Below are 21,020 nucleotides of genomic sequence, written 5' to 3'. Positions count from 1 at the left end.
GCCTGGGATTACAGATAGCTCCTTAACTTAATAGCAATTTAAAGTGGATTTGTGTATGCCACTGAGTGTCTGTAATGATGGCTGTTTACGCCGCCCCTCATTTATAATAATTAAGCAGAATGGATTGGGGGTGGGATGCTCGGACGCGGTTCTGGGCTATTGGCTTGGGCTGAATAATGACCTACTGTAGTTGACCGGGGGATGACCGCTGCCTCCTGCATGACCCCAAACCCCAGACTCACCCCCTGTTACTTTGGGTGGTAAATAGGATGTCTTGCCTGTCTATAGCGTCTTGGTGTCTATGGCCACAATAGCAGCTAGGGGTCTTTAAATGGGTGTGTGACAGAGAAAAGGAGAAAGAGAGGGGCACAGGGTTCGCACAAAAGGATAAAGGGATCTCCCCCCTCTTTGTCTCTCTTGCTTGACTTTTCCCATCTGATTGTTTGCCCACTTTTCCTTTTCTTCAGCTGCATTCAGTCGCTGTGACCTGTGGGCAGCGGGCCAAACCGGCTTGTAAAACAGAGAAAAAGCCACAAGAAAGTTTGTCCCAGGTAGCAGGAACAGAATATAAGTGGCGCTTTAAATATGAATTATTCAGAACTTCTAGAATTACAGTTTTTTACACGTAGGAGCTTGAATTTTTTAAAGCGCTATAAATCACAACGCGTAAATCAATAAAGCTGTAAATCAGTTCTCAATGTTGGTATAAGCTGTCATGTTAAAAAAAAAACGCCCCAGTTACGAGCTGGAAACCGCCACAAGGTGTCAGTGGTGTCCACGTTCTCATTGTCGCCAACAAGCAGCTGCAGCTGAACACTTTGGCCAAATGAGAGGTGACGCTTTGCTTTGGGAGCCGCAGTGGATTGGCTGGCTCGTCGCCCTCTCTCTGGGTTTTGGTTGGACGGCGGACGGAGGAAGAGAGGTGAGCAGGGCGACGGGGAGAAAGAGGGAGAGATGGCAGCGGCGCTTGCCAGAGTTTTAAGGACCCTGGATGGGTTTGTGCCATAAATCTCTTCCCACTCCATCCCGCCGTTCTCCATGAGTGCCTGTGGGAATACAGGAATGTGACAGCTGACCTGTAGAGCCCATGTCTTTTGATTCTGGATACATAAATTAGAGGGCAAGAATGCAGGACAACCTTATGGTTCAGAGTGGGACATGGCCGACAGAGTCCACAGGTATTACACGTGTCAGGGAGAAGTGGAACAATAGCTTTTAGCCGCTGCGATAAATTAATCTGATACTGCAACAACACGTTGTAAATCCTATCACAAATATCGCTGAGCTGCTCTTGATGCAGTGGAAGCGTGTCGGAAACGTCTCAACAATTTTAAATCAAGTTAAAAAATCTGAGAGTGTGATATTGCAAAAAACTCAGCTCCCCAGTATTTGTCATCACACACTGAAATGTCAGCGTAAACCCATAATGTGCATTAGAAAAATGCAAGCTCTCAGAAATGAAATGCCAGAGCAAAAATCACAAGATGGATTTGACGGTGTGTTTCTACCTCATGTATCAGCGGGCTGAGCATCGCCATCGAGCTCTGCGGAAAGCAAGTCAGGCATCGCTGAAACCGGCGGCAGAGGCTCACTACCAGATTAATTCTCTTGAACTAATGGGATTCGTATGAGTTGTGAGGTTCCTAATTTATTTACTTTGTCAGTGATACACAAATACGAGCGCACACAGCAACACACGAGGGAAAAAAAAACACAAATACAGTAAAAATGCCCCCACTTTACAGTAAGTGAGAGATCAATAATGATGGATGAGGGCCTTTTATACAATCGGCATGTTCTCCTCAGTTCACAGCCATATGACACCACGCCTGTGGCTATCCCATTCTGCACTTCAGCAGTCAATCACATCCCAGCTTTAAAAATAACAGTTTGTTAGCACCATTGATTTAGCACTTAGAGCGTGTCCTTATTACCTTGTAATTATGGTCAGTGTTGACATAACAGCACAGACGACCAGGCCTCCCACCCTCTAAGAGAATTTATGGGCCCTGGTTTTATTACGGCCATTTCATGTGTCTGGGTCCCCGGTTAAGCGACAGACTTGAGTTCTAGCCAAGGGCCCGTATTTCACTCATCGAGGTCAGGGTTCTCAGGAATCCCCCGTAAAACTGAACGCCGCCGGGGCCTGCGTGTACATACAGAAGACATAGGGAAGCCCTCCCCAAGGGCTCATTAAAACAAATAGCTGATAACAGGCTATAATACAAATAATGCTATTCATGAGGGAAATGCAATTCTATTAGGACGCAAAACGGGACACGAGTGGGGCCGTGTCGTCACAGAAAACCAAAACATTCGGAGGCGGTCAGGAGATCGCCTCTCAGTAATTTACAACCAGACCCCGGCTTTAAATCCATTAGAAGATAGTTAGAATGCTCTCTCGTAGTCTGTCACTGTGTTATGACTTTAGCGTACAGCTTGACAAAACAAGAGTAATCTGTGTCATTAAGATTGTGAGATACAAAGACCAACTCTTCCTTCCAACCTGGACTTGGTTTGCTTTTAAGGTCTTCAGTGAAGCAGTAACCTGATCTATACAGTGAAAAGTAATACGCCGAGCCGGTCTGAGGCTGTCTGAGGCGGATCTGTAGCACGGAGCCAGGTCCCCTTTGTTTCCCCAAGTACGGTGCCTTTGTCATCGTTACGTGAAAAATGGACATGGCTGTTTTGACATTTTCCCCTATCAACCAGCACACACAGACAGAGAAGGCTGGCATCTCATTAATCTGGCACTGCCAAGAGAACCGCAATTAAAAGTCCATCTTCTGTGAAGAGCATATTTCACCTGTGCTTTATCTGTTGTTATAAACAAGAGGCTCATATTCCCCCGTGTTTATCTATCTGAACCTAAAACCTTGACTTCTTTAATTTTACCACAAAAATGAAAGCACTGCGTTTCTCCTTGAAAACTGCTCAAAATGAAAAGAATAAAGAAATAATTACAATTAAATGTCTTCAACTGCTAATTAAAAATGCATGAAATTTTAGGGTTGAATACATAATTTCCCAATCTCTAAAGCGTAATTACTAACAAAAAAAGCTTCTTTCTTCCTGCCTCTCCTCTTCAGATAATTTAGCCGAAACACAGAACATGATGATTCAATTTGAAACCGACCAATAGCAACAGTCCGGGAACAAGTCCCTGTACGCGGCAGAGTAAAAGTGCCCAAATTACAAGCCATTGATTTCCAGTAGGGTGTCTTTTCACTGGTAGATACTCTGCATGTAACGACAAGATGGCCATAAAACACGAGGAAATAGATTGAGAGAAAAGAGCTGAGATGCAGGATGGCTTCACCTGCAGTTTATGTCAAACAGAAAGGAAGAGCTTCGCATGGCTGCCTACTCAATTAACCCCTGTGATAGAGGCTCCATAATGAACAACAGCACCATTACGCAGCGCCCGAATGGCACTTCACCCTAGTGGCCCCGGAATAGACAATGCCACTGTTGGTGCTTCTCTGCTGCATCGAGATACCGGCGCTCGCTAACAGAGGAATTTAGTTGTTGGGGATATCAGCATGTACGGAGAGTAAATGAGGACGTGGTGATTACTGGAGTTGATGTTGTTTAACCCTTAAATAATTACGCATTTTACACGTCTGCAACTCATTTTACTCATCCTAAACTGCTGTAATTATATCTTCCAGTCAAGGGTGCAATCAGGAGTGGATTTCCATTTGAGGTAAACGGCAGAACGGTAATCGCCATCGAACTGACTGGTAGAATTGGGACCAGAAACCTCAGAATTTGGAGAAGTGTTTAAACAACCTCTCTGTTTGTTTTGTACTGATGCTGACCTTGCTGATGATGTAGATGAGATCTCCTCTCTGGAAGTCCAGCTCGTCCGGCTCGTCGGCCTGGCAGTCCCATAAACCCTGGTAGTAGTTAGCATAATCTGTTGACGAAGCTGAGAGGAAACACAAATTTAAACAAACCAAGATGCTCCCACAGAGATGGAATAATCTCATAATTGCCTGTGATGAGATTCTGACCTGGTTTCTTTTCAGTGTCACCACTTTCTTCCGATGGGCCGAGAAAATCCTCTTCTAAAAACACAAAGCAAAATGATATTTGTGAAAGAGCCGTCTAACATTTTAATTCATATTTATTCGATTAATTAATAACCGAATGACACAAATTTGGTTGCAAAATAGCGACATGAAACATTACCTGCTACGAGTGTGACTCTTTCGAGAAATAATTTATTTTTGCTGCACACATTAAGGACAAATGGCCAGTAAAAAAAAGAAAAAGAAAAATGACAGAATAAGACAAACAATAAATGAATAAAAAGGGTCATCAGCAAATCCCTGATGAATCTCCTCGTGACATGAGATTTTAATTTGTCTTTAAGCAGACTGAGGATCAATTTGTTCACATTCATCAGAGCACCAGGCAGTTAAGAAAGGAAGGAAGAGGCCGTCTTTAAGGCATGCAGAGGCGGACGTGTCATTGACTGCGGGGCGTGGCACCCGGCGGTCTGAGAGGTGACACGGTGATATGCCTGCCCTCTGTCTCCCACATCCATCCTTAACACTAGCGGGCTGACAGCAATGCCACAACCCGGCAACACTATCCACCTTCCAGCACAACCTGCGCCTCTGCTTCCAGGAAGAGCAGGAAAGACGACACACTCACACACACAAATACACACATACTGGACGTCCACGTGCATATTTGCAGTCGTGTGCGCAGTTTGTATTTGAATCCATGAAGTTTCCTGTATTTTCTTTTTCAAACACATAATCATTTTCATTTCTTAAAAAAGCTTGCTGTGCAACACCAAAAGAGTGGGGAAAGAAAAAGCAATCTGTTTGCTGCGGGTTCGAGCATTTGTTCGGTTTTCTTCAACTGCAGCAGAGAGGAGCATCATTCCGTCAAGAGGCCACCGCTATGGGCCAACGCTTTCTATATCAAAGTGATTTAATTTTCCAGTCAATAAAATCAGTCATCAGCACCAAGCGCCAATACCACCATCGCTCTGCATTCTGCCTGCAACTCAGCCATGTTCTGAGTTTTGTTCGACGCGTGTCATCCCTTTAAAAATTGCAGATACATTCGTACAATATCTAGGCGTTTACTCTTAACAATTTCTGGATAAAAAACTTGAATGACAAGTTCTGCAGTGTCATTTTCAACATTTATGTGTGCTACAGAAAATAAGCAAAGGAAAGAGGGAGTACACTAAGTGGGATTATTTGTATTTCTTGAGAAAGGAAGATTCTTTAAATAAAAACAAAACAAATGTTAGCTTTCCTCGGTCCTGTTTTTTAAAAAAAAGCCTAATAATGTAGCAGTCTCTAATCACTGTGTAAAAGCTGTAAGTGAGCACAGAGAGGTGCAGAGTGATTGATAAGTGAAGGGGTGAGAAAGTGAACGAAAGAGCCCGTCATTCGATATGCCATCTGTGGTCAGGGTCTGTACCTCTTCCCAGATGGCTTTGAACGCCGGCGTGACAGTTTGAAGACTGATTCCCCTCTCACCACTGATTTTGGCAAAGGTAATGTACTCACTGAGTGAAACAGAATCTTGATGTATCTTATTTAATAGAAAGAGTGATGGACGACGGCCCTGAGAAGATCGGATCACCCCTTTTTGTCCTTCTTGTGCATCTTGTAGCCACCCTGACACACGGGACTGTCTCTCGCTCGGTAGGAACTCACACACTGTTTCTGGGCTCTCGTCAGTCAAACTCTAATTTCTATTAAAGATGTGACATTAAGAGCTCCAGAACTATTTTAAGCCCTGAGAGATGCAGTTTTTACTTCCTTTCAACTAAATTGCTGTTGCTAGGCAATTTTAGCCAAAACTCTGCTTAGTGGATTGAATTGTGGGCTATTTGTTGCCTGGCAACATTAGCTAATTGGACGTTCTATGACAGAGCATTCGAAACTGCCCGGCTCTCGCTGATTTCAACAACATCACTGTTCAGAGAGATAAGGAGGGAGAGCAGGGGAAGCAGATTTCGAGTCAGTGTAAGTGAATCTTCCCCTTCCTGTCCTGTGTGGCTCTGCAGCAGCCGCCACAGTGCTGACAAGCTTATTAGTGTTGCTTGATTTAAAATGAGTGATCATTCCGGGCGTTGTGGTGATAAGGAGGCACCTGGCAACACAAATTTCGCAGCCAGGGGAGATCACAAATATTTCTTGTTGCAAAAAAAAATCCCCTCAGGGTTTGAGAGAGTGTGAGTCACAGTGTCTATTTGTCTGACTGAGTATGATGAGGGTCTGTGGGTGCAGCGCCTTCCTGTCTATTTATCTGTGTGAGTGCTCTGCATGCGAGGTGCCCACATCCTCATACCTGGTAGCTCCTCGTAGATATCCTCGTCGTCCTCCTCCTCCTCTTCCCCAACCTCCCCCGCCTCCTGCCCTCCTCCCCGGCTCTGGGAGGCCTGGGCCGGCCGAGGAGCGGGAGAGCCGGCCACCCCCTCAATGTCATCGTAGGTCTCCTCCTCTTCCTCCTCCTCCTCGTCATCGAAAGGGATGAAGCTGGAGCTGAGATCTAAGAGGGAAGCAGAGACGACGTGATAGGCAGTGGTAGCATCGAGATGGAGCACAGCGTGGCACAAAAGACAGAGACATGCATTAAAAGGTAAAGTAAGAGAAATGTTGGAAGGGTCCTCGCTGCACAACAGGCGACAAGACACATAAGACACATGTCTGTGTAGCAGCAGAGGCAACACTGGAGCCTTGAGGTGGAAATAGTTTTTTTTTATATTAGATATGAGCGGATATAATTTAATTCTGACTAAGCAATAAATGGTTGACACTTTTAAATGTCAGAAATAGTGAAAAACAGCCATTTTCGTGCTGTATAGAAATTCAAACTTCGAAAAAAAAGCAGAAAACGTTTGGCCCTTTTGTTTGACAAATAACGGAACTGTTGCCAAAACTGAATTGCTATTTCTTTTAATTCTAATTCTCACTTTTACATCTTTCCCATGTTTCTTTAATGCTTTCTTTTTATTATATGCACTTTGTGCTGTCTGTTGGTCTTGCAATTCATTCACCTTGTAACAAATCATACCATTCTGTTTATCTTCCCTTAAATTTAAGTTAAAATGCCTTCAGAATTTCCTTAAAGTTCTTGAAACCAAGACAACACACACACACACACACACACACACACACACACACACACACACACACACACACACACACACACACACACACACACACACACACACACACATAAAAATGACAGTGCATTTTGCAAAAAGTCTGTCTCGTTCTCAGGTGAATCCGAAGGTTAAGAGGATAAATAATCATCTACAAGCTCCGGATCAGACTGCATTTTGTAGTAAAAACTGCGCTGGATGGAAGTAAGACAAACTGCAGAGTGTCTGTTACTTCCCGCAAATCAGTGGCCCGGCCCGAGCCCATTTTAGAGTAGACGAGGCACGACTGCTCGCTCAGATGGAGGAGCTGTCTCATTGCAGGCGACTGGCCACTGCAACACAGGGTATCAGGTCCTCGGCCGTACACCAGCAGCCAAGCAGAAATCAATGTCACTGGAGGATAACCAGAACATCTACCAATCAATTTCCTGTAAGCTGGAATTCGGTAGGAGGGTTAGGGGAGGAGTGGGGTGGTGGAGGACTAGAACTAGAGCTACATGATGGTGCACATGACACGGCGGGTGACATGCCGAATGGGGAGATTCAGGACTCTTGGCTGCGCAGTTAGTGATGGATCAGGTGGTTTTTATATGAGTCAGAGATGACAAAGAGCCCCCTCGAACTTCTGACCTTTCTGCCCCTCAAAAAAAAAAACTTTAGTAGGAAATTGAGAAATAGATGGTTAGAAGGTTTACACTGCTTTAACTGTATTTTCCTGTTAAAAAGTCAGCTCGAGTCAGTTTTATTTACACACGCCAATACTTATGTGTCTTAAAAGGCTGTGCAATCTGATATGACATTCTCTGTCCTTAAGCCCTTTAGAGAGAAAGGGAGGAGATATAAAGCAGGGATTGTTTTTCTGGAAAAAAAAACGCAATAGGCGAAAAGAGATGCTGGCTTACCTGTGAGTACAAATTTGATTTGGTTCACCCATTCCCTGGCCTCTTGAGGGCTGCTGGCAGTGAACTGAAGGGAGAGAGAGGCAATAATACCGTGATTATTATCGCATCGAAGCATTTATACGTGCAGGTTTTTAATCATTGAGGCATTGATCAAATCTATTTCCAGCCGTCTAATAAAGAGGAGAAAAAGAACAAATAGAAATAGCCTCTTATTTAAAATACCTATTAAATTATCATCTGTAATCATTTTAAATGTTTAATTAGGACATATTAAATTGTAGTGAGTGGGAAAACAGCGTCTGCCAATGTGCCTGCTAATGAATAAAATGTTTTCCAAAAAGATTTTCATTAAAGCCTGGCTGACACTGGAGCTTTGAACCCAATAAATAATATAAGACAGAGAGATAACAATACACTGCAGATTTTTTTAAAACATAGAAATATTTTAACTAATAATGATTTTAATCAATTTTTTTATTATTATTAACTGCTTGGTCCATTAAAGGAAAGCAGTTTTAAAACATATTTTACAAAATCCTCATCACAATTTCCTGAGCCCAAGTTGAAATCTTTAAATTTCTTTTTGTCTGATGAAAAGACCACATTCCATTAATATTCTGTTATTACTACATATAAATTAGAAAACATATTCACATGACTGTCAAAATAGCTGCTAGCTTGCTTTAGTATTCATCAGCATAATCACATGTTGTATAAAGTTTCATTAGGAGAGCTTCCATTAGCTTTTCTTTTAATGAATTGTAACCAAGAGATGCATTGAGTTTGAGGTTTCTATAGTAAAAAAACTTGTCAACTATAGTATATATGGATGAAATGGCTTCTAAATTACCTCAAACTCACACTGTCTTTAGTATTTCTTTCCTGCAATATACTGGACAACATACACAGATATTAAAATTTCTGTGATAAAATCAAAGTAGGTGTGTCAGGTGGGCTATAATCCATTTAAAGATTATATTTATTTACACTCTTCCAGACTCAAAAGCTCTTATATTATTTTCAAAACAGTATCCATCAAACTATAGGATATAGTTTTATGTGAATTAACAAACACATACATTTAGTCGTGGTAATACAGACCTGGAAGGCCCGTCGTCCAGGCGCAGTGAACTCGAAGCAGGCATTTTTCTTGGAGTCTTTCCTCAGGTTGGTCACCAGCTGTACGTCGTACTCATTGATATAAAATGAACCCTTCTGCTGTTTATCTGTACGGAGAGAGACACACGGTTATCTGATGCAGCTTACGTAGCTGTAATATTTCTGTATGCCGGCATTTCAAACAAACCTTTGTCACTCCCAAAGTAGTAGAATATTGAATTGTTCAGGACGCACCATCGCTTCTGCCACTCTGAGCCGAAGAAGCTGTGGTCTAACGAAAAAAATGCACAATAAAAATACACCAAAATGGGAAATTATTCATATGCAGCTGATTTGTTTGTGTAGAAATTAGAGCAAATACAGGACAGATGGAGAATGATGCATAAATTCATGGGACATTTTCTAGAAAATGCACTCATTTCATCTACCTAGCACTATCTATTTGTTGCTATACCTTTTCGTTTCTTTTCCAGGTAGCCTTGCTTCAAGATGTTGCTGAGGTCCTGAGCTGCCACAGGAGGGATGTCACCAAAGTCTGCCAACACAAGCACATTCAAATGACGTCTTTTGCCTGGTTTACAGTTCAAAACACAACTTATACTCATATGAACGACATAAAAAAGCAGCAAATCTGCAAAAATGAGAGCTCAAATCACTTAAAGTTTGGCATTTTTTCTGGATAAATGACTGAAATTGCTTTTGTTAATCAACAAATTAATTAATAAATGAATTGTTTCAGCACTAACTTCTAATAAGCTACACTTAAACTTTCTTAATCCCTAAGACAACAGCATGCACACACAAACGCACGTCAGAATATAGTCTCCAACCCTGTGGATCAAATCCATCCCTGCAAGGCTTTAGCAAACTGGGATCAATACTTCTACAGTGCTGCTGAGCACTGCAGTCCATTCATCTGCTCACATTGCAATTTAATGAGAGCAACCTTCCTGTGGGAATCCTGCAACTCTCTTCAATTTGCAAAGTCAAATTTTAAACATGATAGTACAACGGCACAACTTGAGAGCCGTAAGTTGATTAGTGCGGTAGCTGGGAGATGCAAAAACGCACTTAACGTAGCCTTTAGCCGACTGTGTCACCAGTAGGGTGGAGATGTGGCTTTGAGATCACTCGTTTGGCATTTTCTCTGTTAAGGGATGGCTGGAATCTAACCAGGGATGATGCAGCTTTAACTATTCCACAGCAGGTTGCCTCAAGAGATTCAATTTTAAGCAGCTGTTCCACGTTGAAGTTAGCGTTGAAGTTCTATCCAAAACTCTGCTTATTGCGTCCCATTTTCTAGTCTTTAGCTATTAGAGGGGAACTTGACCCCTGGGCGGCCTCCAGGTCCATCTCCCACCATGTGTTTCAACAGGAGTACCTGGCTTTTCTACGTGTTCATTAGTCAACTGGCATCGGGTCTTTCAGGGGGGAAAAGGAAACATACGACGAGCGGGGACTGGCTTCTTTAGAGTGGAAGATGGGAACAATTTAAAGATCATTTACACAAGTCAGTGTGACACCCCCATTCAAAGCGCCGATGACAGGGGGAATGCCTGGAGTCCATCCCCCCTGAGAGAGAGCCTGCTTAACTGCTGGGAAAAACCAAACATGTCATCCCACAACTGGCTCCTCTGGCTTAAACAAAGAGCATCCCCCAACATTAGACAAACAGAAAACCTCTGTCTCATTCACAAAAAGAAGAAAGAAAGAAATCTGAAAACCGAGTGGGCACTGAAGCCGGCTGAATGTCCACTCCAACTGTGTGATGCACTCTCTGAAAGTTGCGGCTCGCAGTCTCTTCTCGGTGGATTGTGTCTGAATAATGTTGATCTGCAGAGCTAAATAAAGCTGATGTTGCTTGTTTGCTTGACTAACATTCCAGAGATGTAGGTTCACAACAAACCAGCGTGTGATCCGATAACCCCGCGCTGCTTCGGCTTGCGGTCCTGACAGATGAGCGGGTCATTCCAGAGCAGAGCCCCAGACACCTCACAGCACTAACACGCTCACATATCATCAGCCTGCCTTTGTGGATGGACTGACCGGTGACACTATAAATACAGAGGTGCTAAGGACTGTTTTGTCAAAGAGAACCTGATTCAGTACATCATAACAAACAGCGGTCATTAAGCTCCTCCACCTCATTTATCCGCCGGCAGTCCGTCCATTTTTTTTCGGGACCTGCTTCCCTGTTGCGGCCCACTTCTAATCCCCTCATCCGTCTGCCTTCCTCGCTCTTCATTTATCTCAAAGGTCGAGCCCGGCTAATAGATGAGGAGGTACAAAATCAACACAGGATCGTTCTGATCTGCCTGAGTCAATAAACATTACACATTCATGCGTGCTTAACACTTTAACGCCAGGTGACCTGACCTCACTTGACTGTCCTTTGTATGAATCTTAAACACGGCTGTACACATGCACTGCAGTGAAACATGCACACAATAGTTCTGGATTCTTCCACAGGGTAGCAGCACCGGCTAAAAGCATCTCGCCGGTTTAACGCTTCTCGCACAAATCCTTGATCCCACCCCAAACAAAAGCACAACGTGATTGGTCCTGAGTTAACAATGCCTCCTTTAATGAAAACCGCACACCAACACCTCTTTGGGACCGATGCTATTTTAAGTGGATATTCAGAGGTAATGTTATTTGAAAATGTGTAATTCAGAGCATTAAAAAAACCCAAAACCATCATGGTGTTTGAGTTTAGAGTTTGAGTAGAGGCACAGAGAGACACATTAATGCATCTAATTAAGGCCTCATCAAAATCGCAGACAGACGGCACTCTTTCATAAAAATCATAAATTGCGTTATCAATTATTCAGGGCAATGCCATGACTTCATTTTCATCCCTTTTGCGTTTTAATTAGCACCATCCACAGCTTTGGTATTGACATTAATTTGATGGCAATTTATTGATATTTCAGCATAACCTATTTAGCTGAGTGCAATTACCAACAAAGAGAAGCAGATAGATGTGATGTTGGAGACGCATCCCGTGTTTCGTAAATCAAGGTGAGGAGTTGCTACGGGCCGCGCTAACTGAATCTAACGGCTCTCAGCGGTCATCAGCAAGAAAAGATTCGAGTCGCCCCATTTCCAAATGGAGGGGAATAATCAATAGAAATTGACCAGAGATATGTGTTTAATTGATCCCGACAAAAGGAACATTTCCATAAGCAGGCTGACCCGTGTGCTGAGAAGCTCTCCGCTGCCGTCCTGAACTTGTGTTAAACTCGGAGGGGATACACAACAATGCATCCGAGCTGCCAGCGGTTTGCCACTGCCGCAATCTCTCATTTGGTTATTCACACTCTCTCAGCATGGTGTTATGAGCTCAGCAGTTGATCCCGCAAGAAAAGGCTGATTTATGTTAGCATGACCAGAGGGAGTTAATGTATTCTCTCATTAAAATCCACTTTAGTTAGGCTGAAAGTCAATCAAAGGCTGGATAGAGAGTGAATCAAAATGAAGGGAAATGGCAGGGTGGGAGGACTAATATGTTACATTACATCTAACGGTGGTCATAACGCAACAAAGATGTTATGAAAACACAAAAACACGCCGGAGATGTTGATGGTGTTGCAGAGGATGGAAATGTTGACGCAAAGGGAGAGCTCCCTTTAGCGTGTTTTCCTGGAGATGGCAGAGGGAAGCGGCAGCACTGGTGGGATTCGGTCCCAGCAGGAAAACTTCCAGAGGCTTCGGTCTGAACAACGACCGCATCCCCGGCTATAACATTTAATTTGGACAGTCACATGGAGAGAAACGCTGCGAGATGAGAGCAAAAAGCCCTTTAACAGAAAAAAATGTGACTCGTAAAAACTGCTATTCGGGGCTGGTTTAAAATTTTGCCTTGCCGTTTTGGTTTAACATGAAGACTGTTGATAAAATGTTTGGAAAGACATTAAAATACAAATTAGCTGAGAATAATCTGCCCTGCCCATCAATACTGTATCTCTGTGATGTCTAATACTGTTGACTTTATGTGCCTGTTCTATTCTTTTAGTAAACCGGAAAACCTTCATTTGAGCAGATCTTTTTGAGATTCTTTTAATTTATTTTTACTATATTATCTCTGATTAATCGACTTTAGGGCCGCAACTAATGATTATTTTCAGTTAGAATTAATCTGTCTGTTATTTCTTGATTGCAAATTAATCTTCTGGCCGACAAAAGTCAAAAAATTTGAAAAATTAAGCCAAAGTTAAGAGATTCAAACTGCTTTTTCTGTCCAGCCAACAACCCAAAGATGTTCTGTTTTCTATTATAAATGACGAGGCAAACAAGTTTCTGCCATCACTTAACGGGCGTCTTGCTTTTAATCTCTGACATCAACCTGCCTACAAAACTTTCAGCTGAATCTTTGTTGCACAACATTTCTCAAAACTACAGCATGATTTCTACTTTTCAATCCAGAGGTGCAGAAAAAAAACACCTGAAATTGAGAATAAAAATTACATTTTCCACTGGATCTTTGATGCGTGACATCCCTTGTAACTACTTTAAATTAAGTATATATTGGTTTTTAATTTTTAATCCAGAGGTGCACAGAAAAACAATATACTGCAAGTAAATCGTAGTATTTATTGCTATTATGAGGTAAAAGGTGAGTTAATGGGATTAATAGTCTGTGAGCAGAGGTGACCCCCTCGAAGCACAGGTAGAAATTAAGATCAGAAAGTTATCATACGTTTTCTTTCTCCTCTGCTTAGACCTTGAGCGCGGGGGCTTTCACAGCGCCTTTCGATGCAAGAGGTATTGCATTGAATGCAGCATCAGGGGGCAGGACCTGACCCCCGCGTGAACTCTGCTGATGAGGTGAAACAGAAGGCAGAAAGAGGCTCCCCGGCCCTGAGGGGGCTGCGGGGAGGAATGCTGCCGATTCTACAGACGGAACGAACAATCCTCTTCGATACTGTCCTTGATTAGGAAAAAGGATTCACTCAGTGCACCTTCACCCACCCGGCGCTCAATCTGCGCACAGGCCAAGCTAAATTGATACATTTTTCCTCATTACAGTAGGAGGCCTTCGCTGCACGTCCCTCCAGCGAGGCGGCCGTCAGAAGGGAGGAGAGAGACTGAGAGGCTCTGAGGTTAAGGGCAGAATGTCTTCCCTGCCCTCCTTCCCTCCCCCTGATTTGATTAGGACTTCAGTCATCGATACATAAACCATGTTTAGAACCTCCTAATGCATGTGTTTGAACCAAAGAAAACATGCAGTGCATTATATCAGGCTGCATGATGCCTGCATCACCGTCTAATAATCTTTAATGGGGCTGGGAATTTATGCAGAAGGGATTAAGTTTTTTTTTTATTCTTTATGATCAAAGATGTCAATCAGGTTAAACAATAAATCTGACGTGAGATAAAAGCGACCGAGCGAAGCCCTCAACAGGACGGAGTAAAAAGTTTAACATACACGGAAATGATGTGGTAAATATTTTATCACACTTCTTAAATGATTCCTGGAAATTCGGCTAGATTGCAGCTATAATGTGAAGCAGAGATGTCTGGTGTGTCTGTTACACTTCATGCAATTTGTAGGAAAAAAGACATTTCTGTGCCCCCACAAAGGAAAAGATACCGAGTCATTCTGAGCTGCGTTTTGCTCGATTCATACATTCAAACATCACAGGCCGGCCACTGTAAAGACACTAAGAGGCTAAATTTACTATGTGACATCGGCTTCCCCCTGGGCAGCCATAAGCAGCGTCTACAGCGACCCTGAATTTCCCTTTTCTAGATTTACTACCACTATTCAAATGCTTAACTGCAGATACAATGATCCCCTAATCGCTGGGGATGGTTTTCAGCTGCTTCACTGACAGAGACAAAAAAAAAACAGTGCTAAGAATATAAATACCAACAATGGAGGAGTTCGGGCCCACAGAGGAGCCTGCATATCTGCGATAAAAATGGGATATAACACAGTCAACGACAGAGCCTGGAGGGAAACACTCCACAAAAAAATCAACACACTTGCCCTCTGAATATACAGTTATTGCACCTTCAAAACGCTCCTGTTATTTCCACTTAAATGCTTTAAATATAATTTTACTATGGACCACGGCATTGCAGTGAGCTTTCTGTGCTATATTCCACACCTATTACCATTTTATATAAATCACTCTTATTTTATAGTCACTGCAGTAACATATTATGACAATAAATAATTATATGATGCGTTATTATTTGACTCTTTTCATAAATCACCGGCAGGTCCTTTGGGCAACAGGTGCTACAGAAAAATAATTATTTTTCAAGGGAAAATAAGGCCAAATGCTGATTGAAATCAGTGTTTTATTTAAATCTGATGCAGTGTTTTGTTTAAAATAGACATTTTTATTTAAATAATTTTATATGGCCAAATTATATATTATCTACATATTGTATATTTTTAACGTAACAGGATTCACAGAAATAAAAACAACTGCTCTCGTTAATTAATAGTAAAATGAAGACTATTAATTTGGATTTTTTTCTCATTGTCAAAATTAATTAAATTTGCTTAAAACTTTACTTTTACATTTTGTAGAAGACCAACAAATAAATACTGCAATATTTCTCATTATATTTTCTAACGTTTCATCCAGTGTTTCAGAAAAAAGGTATGACTGAAATATTTAATTTGGATTTGGCCTTTTGAGGCAGATTAGAATATGTCTTATTCTTTTGTTTTACTTTCCTCATTCAGTGGAGAAAACATGCCTCATTTTGGAATAGCTGCATTAAAATAAATAATTCAGTTATTAATTCAGTATATCACTGAATTAAAATGTAGTATTATGACCAGTTAAAATACAAGCAAGTGATGTCATAACAAAATAATAATTGCAAAAATAGGTTTGAACTTCTGAAAATAATTCATAAACTTTTCCCAACTTTTCTTTGTCTATTCTTTCGTATTTGTTTAAAAATAATATTAAATCAGGGAAAAAAACGAAGCCGCGTTGGTTTTGCGGAGCTTCATTTGCAAAGAAACGGTAAATCACTTTTTACGACAGTAACTGTCACACAAGTCTTTTGAAACTGCTTTTCTGACAATATACAAATGAAAGTGAAATAATGTAAAACACCAAGAGTGACTATTTAATTAATGTATGTCTCAATGTTATTCTACAGCTATGTTTGCACATATTTTTCCTATTTTACCGCACGGCAGCCAACATTACAATCAGTGAACACATTTAATTAGACAAAACAGCCCGATACAGTAAATTTAAAAAAGAAAAAATTATGTTTGGTTAAGCCTGACATTTAATTTCATAAAATGCTGTCACTTTAATTGAGATCAGTGCTGTGGGGAATTTATCTTTTGAAGTTAATTATCTAAATGCATTTTTTAAATAAAACTAAATGCAGTTTTGATATTGCCAAACAGGACAAAGTTCCTTTGCAATAAAAATGTGTTCGCAATCGACCGGCTTCTGATTTCTTAGAGACAAACTAACTTACAGCAAAGGCCGCTATAAATCAATGGTAAAAATTACCATTGTAGATAAGCAAGCTTCCAGCAGCATACCAGCCCATGGCAGCCCTGTCCCACTTGGCACAGACACAGAGAGGCGACTTCTCCCAGCCGTGCAGAGATCCCGTTGTAAAGAGGGATGCAACCTCAACATCCTCAAATAACTCCACAAGGGCATGTTAATGACCTTAAAGTGCTACATTACAGCAACAATTAAACACAGGGATCCCAGAGGCATTGGGAGCCGTCGTGTCACTGTCTGTGTACAGGCCAACACATCTCTCCCATCTCCATTTATTTCCCTAAGAAATCAGCGGGGCCACCTGGGCTTGGCATTGAAACTTCATTCATCTCCAGAAATGGATTCCAGTGGAGGGCAAAATCAAATTCTCATTTGCAAGGCAGGGGGAGAACGAGAGGGAGTGAATGCAGGAGGTACCTGGGAACGCTAACCTCTGGGTGAACCCGCCGCATCTGATAGTTTTGCTATTTGTCTGTGACATTGACAGCTCTGGGGGAGATTAGGAGCCACCCTGCCCCAGCTTCCCGCTTTGCATTCTGCCTATGTGCCTCTTTACAGATGGACTGCTGCACATTTACCTTCGCCTGTTTTCCCTGGGTTTCAACACAGGCGCTGCACCAGAGGCAACGGAGGGATGTAATTATATGCGGCGCAACAATAAAACAAAGCAAATGAGGGGAGAGCTGCATCGGAGGGCTTTGCGAAAACCAGGAGGATGCAGGAAAACTACGCGGTGTGGCTTTTGGTGGGGGTGAAGCCGGAGATGAGAGTGATGGATGCCCTTCGGTTAAATACGTCCAAATCCCCCTTCAAGCCGCTCTCTTCTTGCCAGGCTGTGTGAGTGAGTGTGTGAGAGAGAGTGTACAAGATTAATAGTGTAAACAGCGAGGGAGAGAGGGAAAGAAAGGCAGCCAGGAGAGAGGGAGAAAGAAAAGACTATCAGCATCTGCAGCAGCACAGTAGCCCTAGGGGAATAGAGTGAACTTTTGAACCCTGATGGCGAGCAGTCGCAGCAATGCACAGAGCCTGCTCCTGCCTCGTAATGTGTGTGTGTGTGTGTCTTTCTAGAAAAGCACACAGACAGCAAGTGAGGGAGGAGAGGAGAGTGAAGGAGAATGAGGAAGAGTGGAGGTCATTAACATATTCCTCGCTTCCTTGCAAACGAGCAGCCGCTATCCAAATGTCACAAAATCCATACACCGATGAATGCGGTGAAAAATGAATCTCCAGGCAGATATTCTGACGGATAGATACAGTAGAAGCTATCAGCAAGTCCAAAGAAACTTCGTGACTGATGGGCGTTTTGTGACAGCGAAGGCCGATCCTTCAAAAGACCCTGGGCTGAAGGCAGACGGGTCACAGGTTGGCCAAGCAAGAGGCCGGAGGTTAAAAGTTCAGTAAGTGGGCAGACAGCACGACCAAAGGCCAACAAACCTGCAAGGAGGTCAGAAACACTCCAAATACTGTCCAGGTGCTGCTGTAAAAAGCAAAGCAACTGGAATGAGTAGATTGTTCAGCTTCAACATTTGCCTGTATTTGCTCCTCTGTGATTCAAACTTCCTCTTCCTCCGTGACTTCATTTGACTCTAAACACAGACAAGGGCCAGTTGGCAAATTAAACATTGCTGATTAACCCTCTAATGGAGCATCAATCCGTCAGCTGGCATGGTGTTTTTTCGATTTCAACTGCCAAGAGACCCGGGCATGCACCCCTTCAAAAACACTTCACTCTATATAGCTTCTACCAGCTTCAGCCAAAATGACAGACTTTAGATTTAATATTCTATTTACAAGCCGTGTGTAATAATGTTGTTACTGTGCATTGGCCCCTCATATTCAAATGAGAAATAGGCAACAGCGAGACATAACTTCAAATTGGTTATCCTACTGCATTCTATTGCCAGTAATTGGTTTAGGAAATTGGGCCGGCACAGTGATCACTGACAAGAGTCGCATTCCTGCTTTCTTTACATCAACCTACACATCGGGACACACCTGTCTTTAGAGCAGAGCCTATTAGTTAATTAATCAATTTGTCGATTGCAGGAAAAATTTAGATAAATAAAAAAAATGCTGAACGTCTTGTATTGTTTCTCTTTGTCTGATGTGGCAATAAACTTTATATCTTTGGTAATTAAACTCGAGAAAATTTCAATTTCTCCTGTTATTTTAATGCATTTTAAATTAAAAAATATATAATTTAGGAAGTAAACAATAAAATTAAAAGCTCTAGCCCTACGTGATTCATTAAATTATCTGCAACTCATTTCTAATAAACCCAAGTGTGTAAATAATATGTCAGATTATATATAGTAAATTTATAAAATGGACGTCAGATCATTTCATAAAAAAGTCAAATTACACCAGAATCGGATAAAAGCTGGTTCAACATACCACAGACATGGAATCTAAGTTTTGAGATGAAATCCTGAGGGCCTACAGCTACACCTGAGTAAATGCGGACTATATGGGAGATCATAATAGAATCATTCCGATCACAAAGAAGAAGACGGAGACCTATCGAACGCGCCATCTTTTCTGCACGCCTCCTGAAACAAAGCTCTTCCTGCAGTGCTCTGTCATCGCTGCAGCTTCCCAGCAAACATCCCAGAGCGCCCAGCAGTGCTCCCCAATCAAAGAAAAACAAACAGGCCATTCTGACTTCGTAAACTTGACCTGCAAACAGCATGACAGGGCTAAAAGCCCCACATCTCCAGCTGTCTCCCGAGGTCTATTTATGTGTGTGTGTGTGAGGGCATGTGCGTGTAAAAGAGATTTTGCATGCCAGAGGGGGAAATTTTGTGTCTATATTTGTTTGCATAATGTACTGGAATGGCATAGCGTTGGTGATTGTGGGAGTGGAGGAGGGCGGGAAAAAAAAATCTAAAATTGTGCTCCAAATAGCATGGAGGTGGAGGGTGCTAAAGGGGGCAGACGAAGCCGGGGTGAGGCTGCAGGCGCGGTCAGGTCACCGGTGCGGTCGTCGGGTGAAACTCAGTTCACATTACCATGCAGACACCCGGGCTAACAATGGAGGCTCCATCTGTTCCTGTCAGCCATTACAAATCTGGTGTCACCCAGTCCGCTGAAGACAACAGGCCACCGCATCTAATCAAACGGCACAGGCTCCTCCTGCGTGTAAAAGCAGCCATCGACTTCACACTCACTCACTCTCTGGTTAGGGAACACAGAGCAGCGAAAGGCAAGGCAGTCGATTACCACAGATAATACATTCTCCGAGTCACAAAGTCTCTATTGTGGACAGTGGGCTCGAATAAAATGATACAATCAAACTCGAGAGAGAGAGAGAGAGAGAGAGAAAAACTCCACCTTTTACACTACTGTCTAAATCACAAAGTTATCATTCGCTTTCAAACAAAGGCATTGTAATTTTTTTGTGTGTTACAAGGAATAAAAGAAAATTCAAATAAAGCCAAATTGTCATCACGGCCTAAGTGTCCCTCCTAAAATGTCACTGATTGCATTAAGCGGTCAGGTCATTATTTTCCACAAACACTCCCTCTTCCCTTGAAACCGACCGCCCAGCAGAAAAGTGTGAGCCATTTCTTTCAGCTGGCGGGGCAGTGAACAGAGAATGAACTATGAACTCCGCATGCCCTTTCAGTGAGGACACAGGCCATTCACTATGCTAACACGGTCGCCGTCTCCCAGCAATAAAAGACGCAGCGCTGCGAGGTGCACATTTTTCTTGCAAAGTCAAATGTTATGATTATTGATCCGACCGTGTAGCTACACAGAGTCGAACGGCATCAGTCGCAGATAGTCACAGCCAAACGCAAACAGAAGGAAAAAAAATAGAAATATTCTGGTTTTGCTGCATAATTAGCCACTTCTCACATTTAACACAGACAATGGCGTGACACCGTGTTCGAGTTTTAACAGCCATCGCTTTCCACAGTAACAGACGGCGCAGTTTGTGGTTGGGCGTGTTACCATTATAGCCTTAAGGGAAATTTTTAAGCATTTTTATAGTTTGATTTTGTTTGTTTCCCAAAGGAAATCTCCTCTTGTTTATACCGAAATGAACAATTTCAAAAAATGAATTATCATTGTCTTGTCTTATTGTGGTCTATCTTCTCCACACCATCTGCCGTGATTTGTTTTCTCTATTTTTCCGAAGTTGCCGAGGAAAAAGCGGCAGTTAGTCTTCTGTGGGCAGAAGAGTTCATTAAGCCATTTCCAAATAAAGCGATTGACTCCATCCAGCTGGCATTAACTACCGGTACGGCAAAATGACTGGAAATATTCCTTTTTCTTACTGGGAAATTCCACGTGAATCCAGCTTCACCTCACAAAAAAAAAGTGCAGATTGGCACCTGAGGCAGCCGAGTCAATAAT

The 21,020-nt window shown here is 42.3% G+C and overlaps 1 protein-coding gene across 1 annotated transcript in view; it reads right to left on the bottom strand.

The window, feature by feature from the left end:
* The window catches only part of skap1 (src kinase associated phosphoprotein 1), a 29,225-nt gene that overhangs the window by 4,743 nt on the left and 3,462 nt on the right, over positions 1–21,020 (bottom strand). Inside the window, exons 5-11 of the mRNA XM_022194561.2 lie at positions 9,617–9,697; positions 9,350–9,433; positions 9,145–9,269; positions 8,044–8,107; positions 6,325–6,525; positions 4,017–4,070; positions 3,822–3,931 (exon numbers count right to left, since the gene is read on the bottom strand). Of these exons, the coding sequence (XP_022050253.2) occupies positions 3,822–3,931; positions 4,017–4,070; positions 6,325–6,525; positions 8,044–8,107; positions 9,145–9,269; positions 9,350–9,433; positions 9,617–9,697 (719 nt within the window). The remainder of the gene's footprint in view (positions 1–3,821; positions 3,932–4,016; positions 4,071–6,324; positions 6,526–8,043; positions 8,108–9,144; positions 9,270–9,349; positions 9,434–9,616; positions 9,698–21,020) is intronic.

This window comes from Acanthochromis polyacanthus, chromosome 19 (genome assembly GCF_021347895.1).
Source record: "Acanthochromis polyacanthus isolate Apoly-LR-REF ecotype Palm Island chromosome 19, KAUST_Apoly_ChrSc, whole genome shotgun sequence".
Lineage (NCBI taxonomy): Eukaryota > Metazoa > Chordata > Actinopteri > Pomacentridae > Acanthochromis > Acanthochromis polyacanthus.
This window is presented reverse-complemented; position numbering and strand designations above follow the sequence as displayed.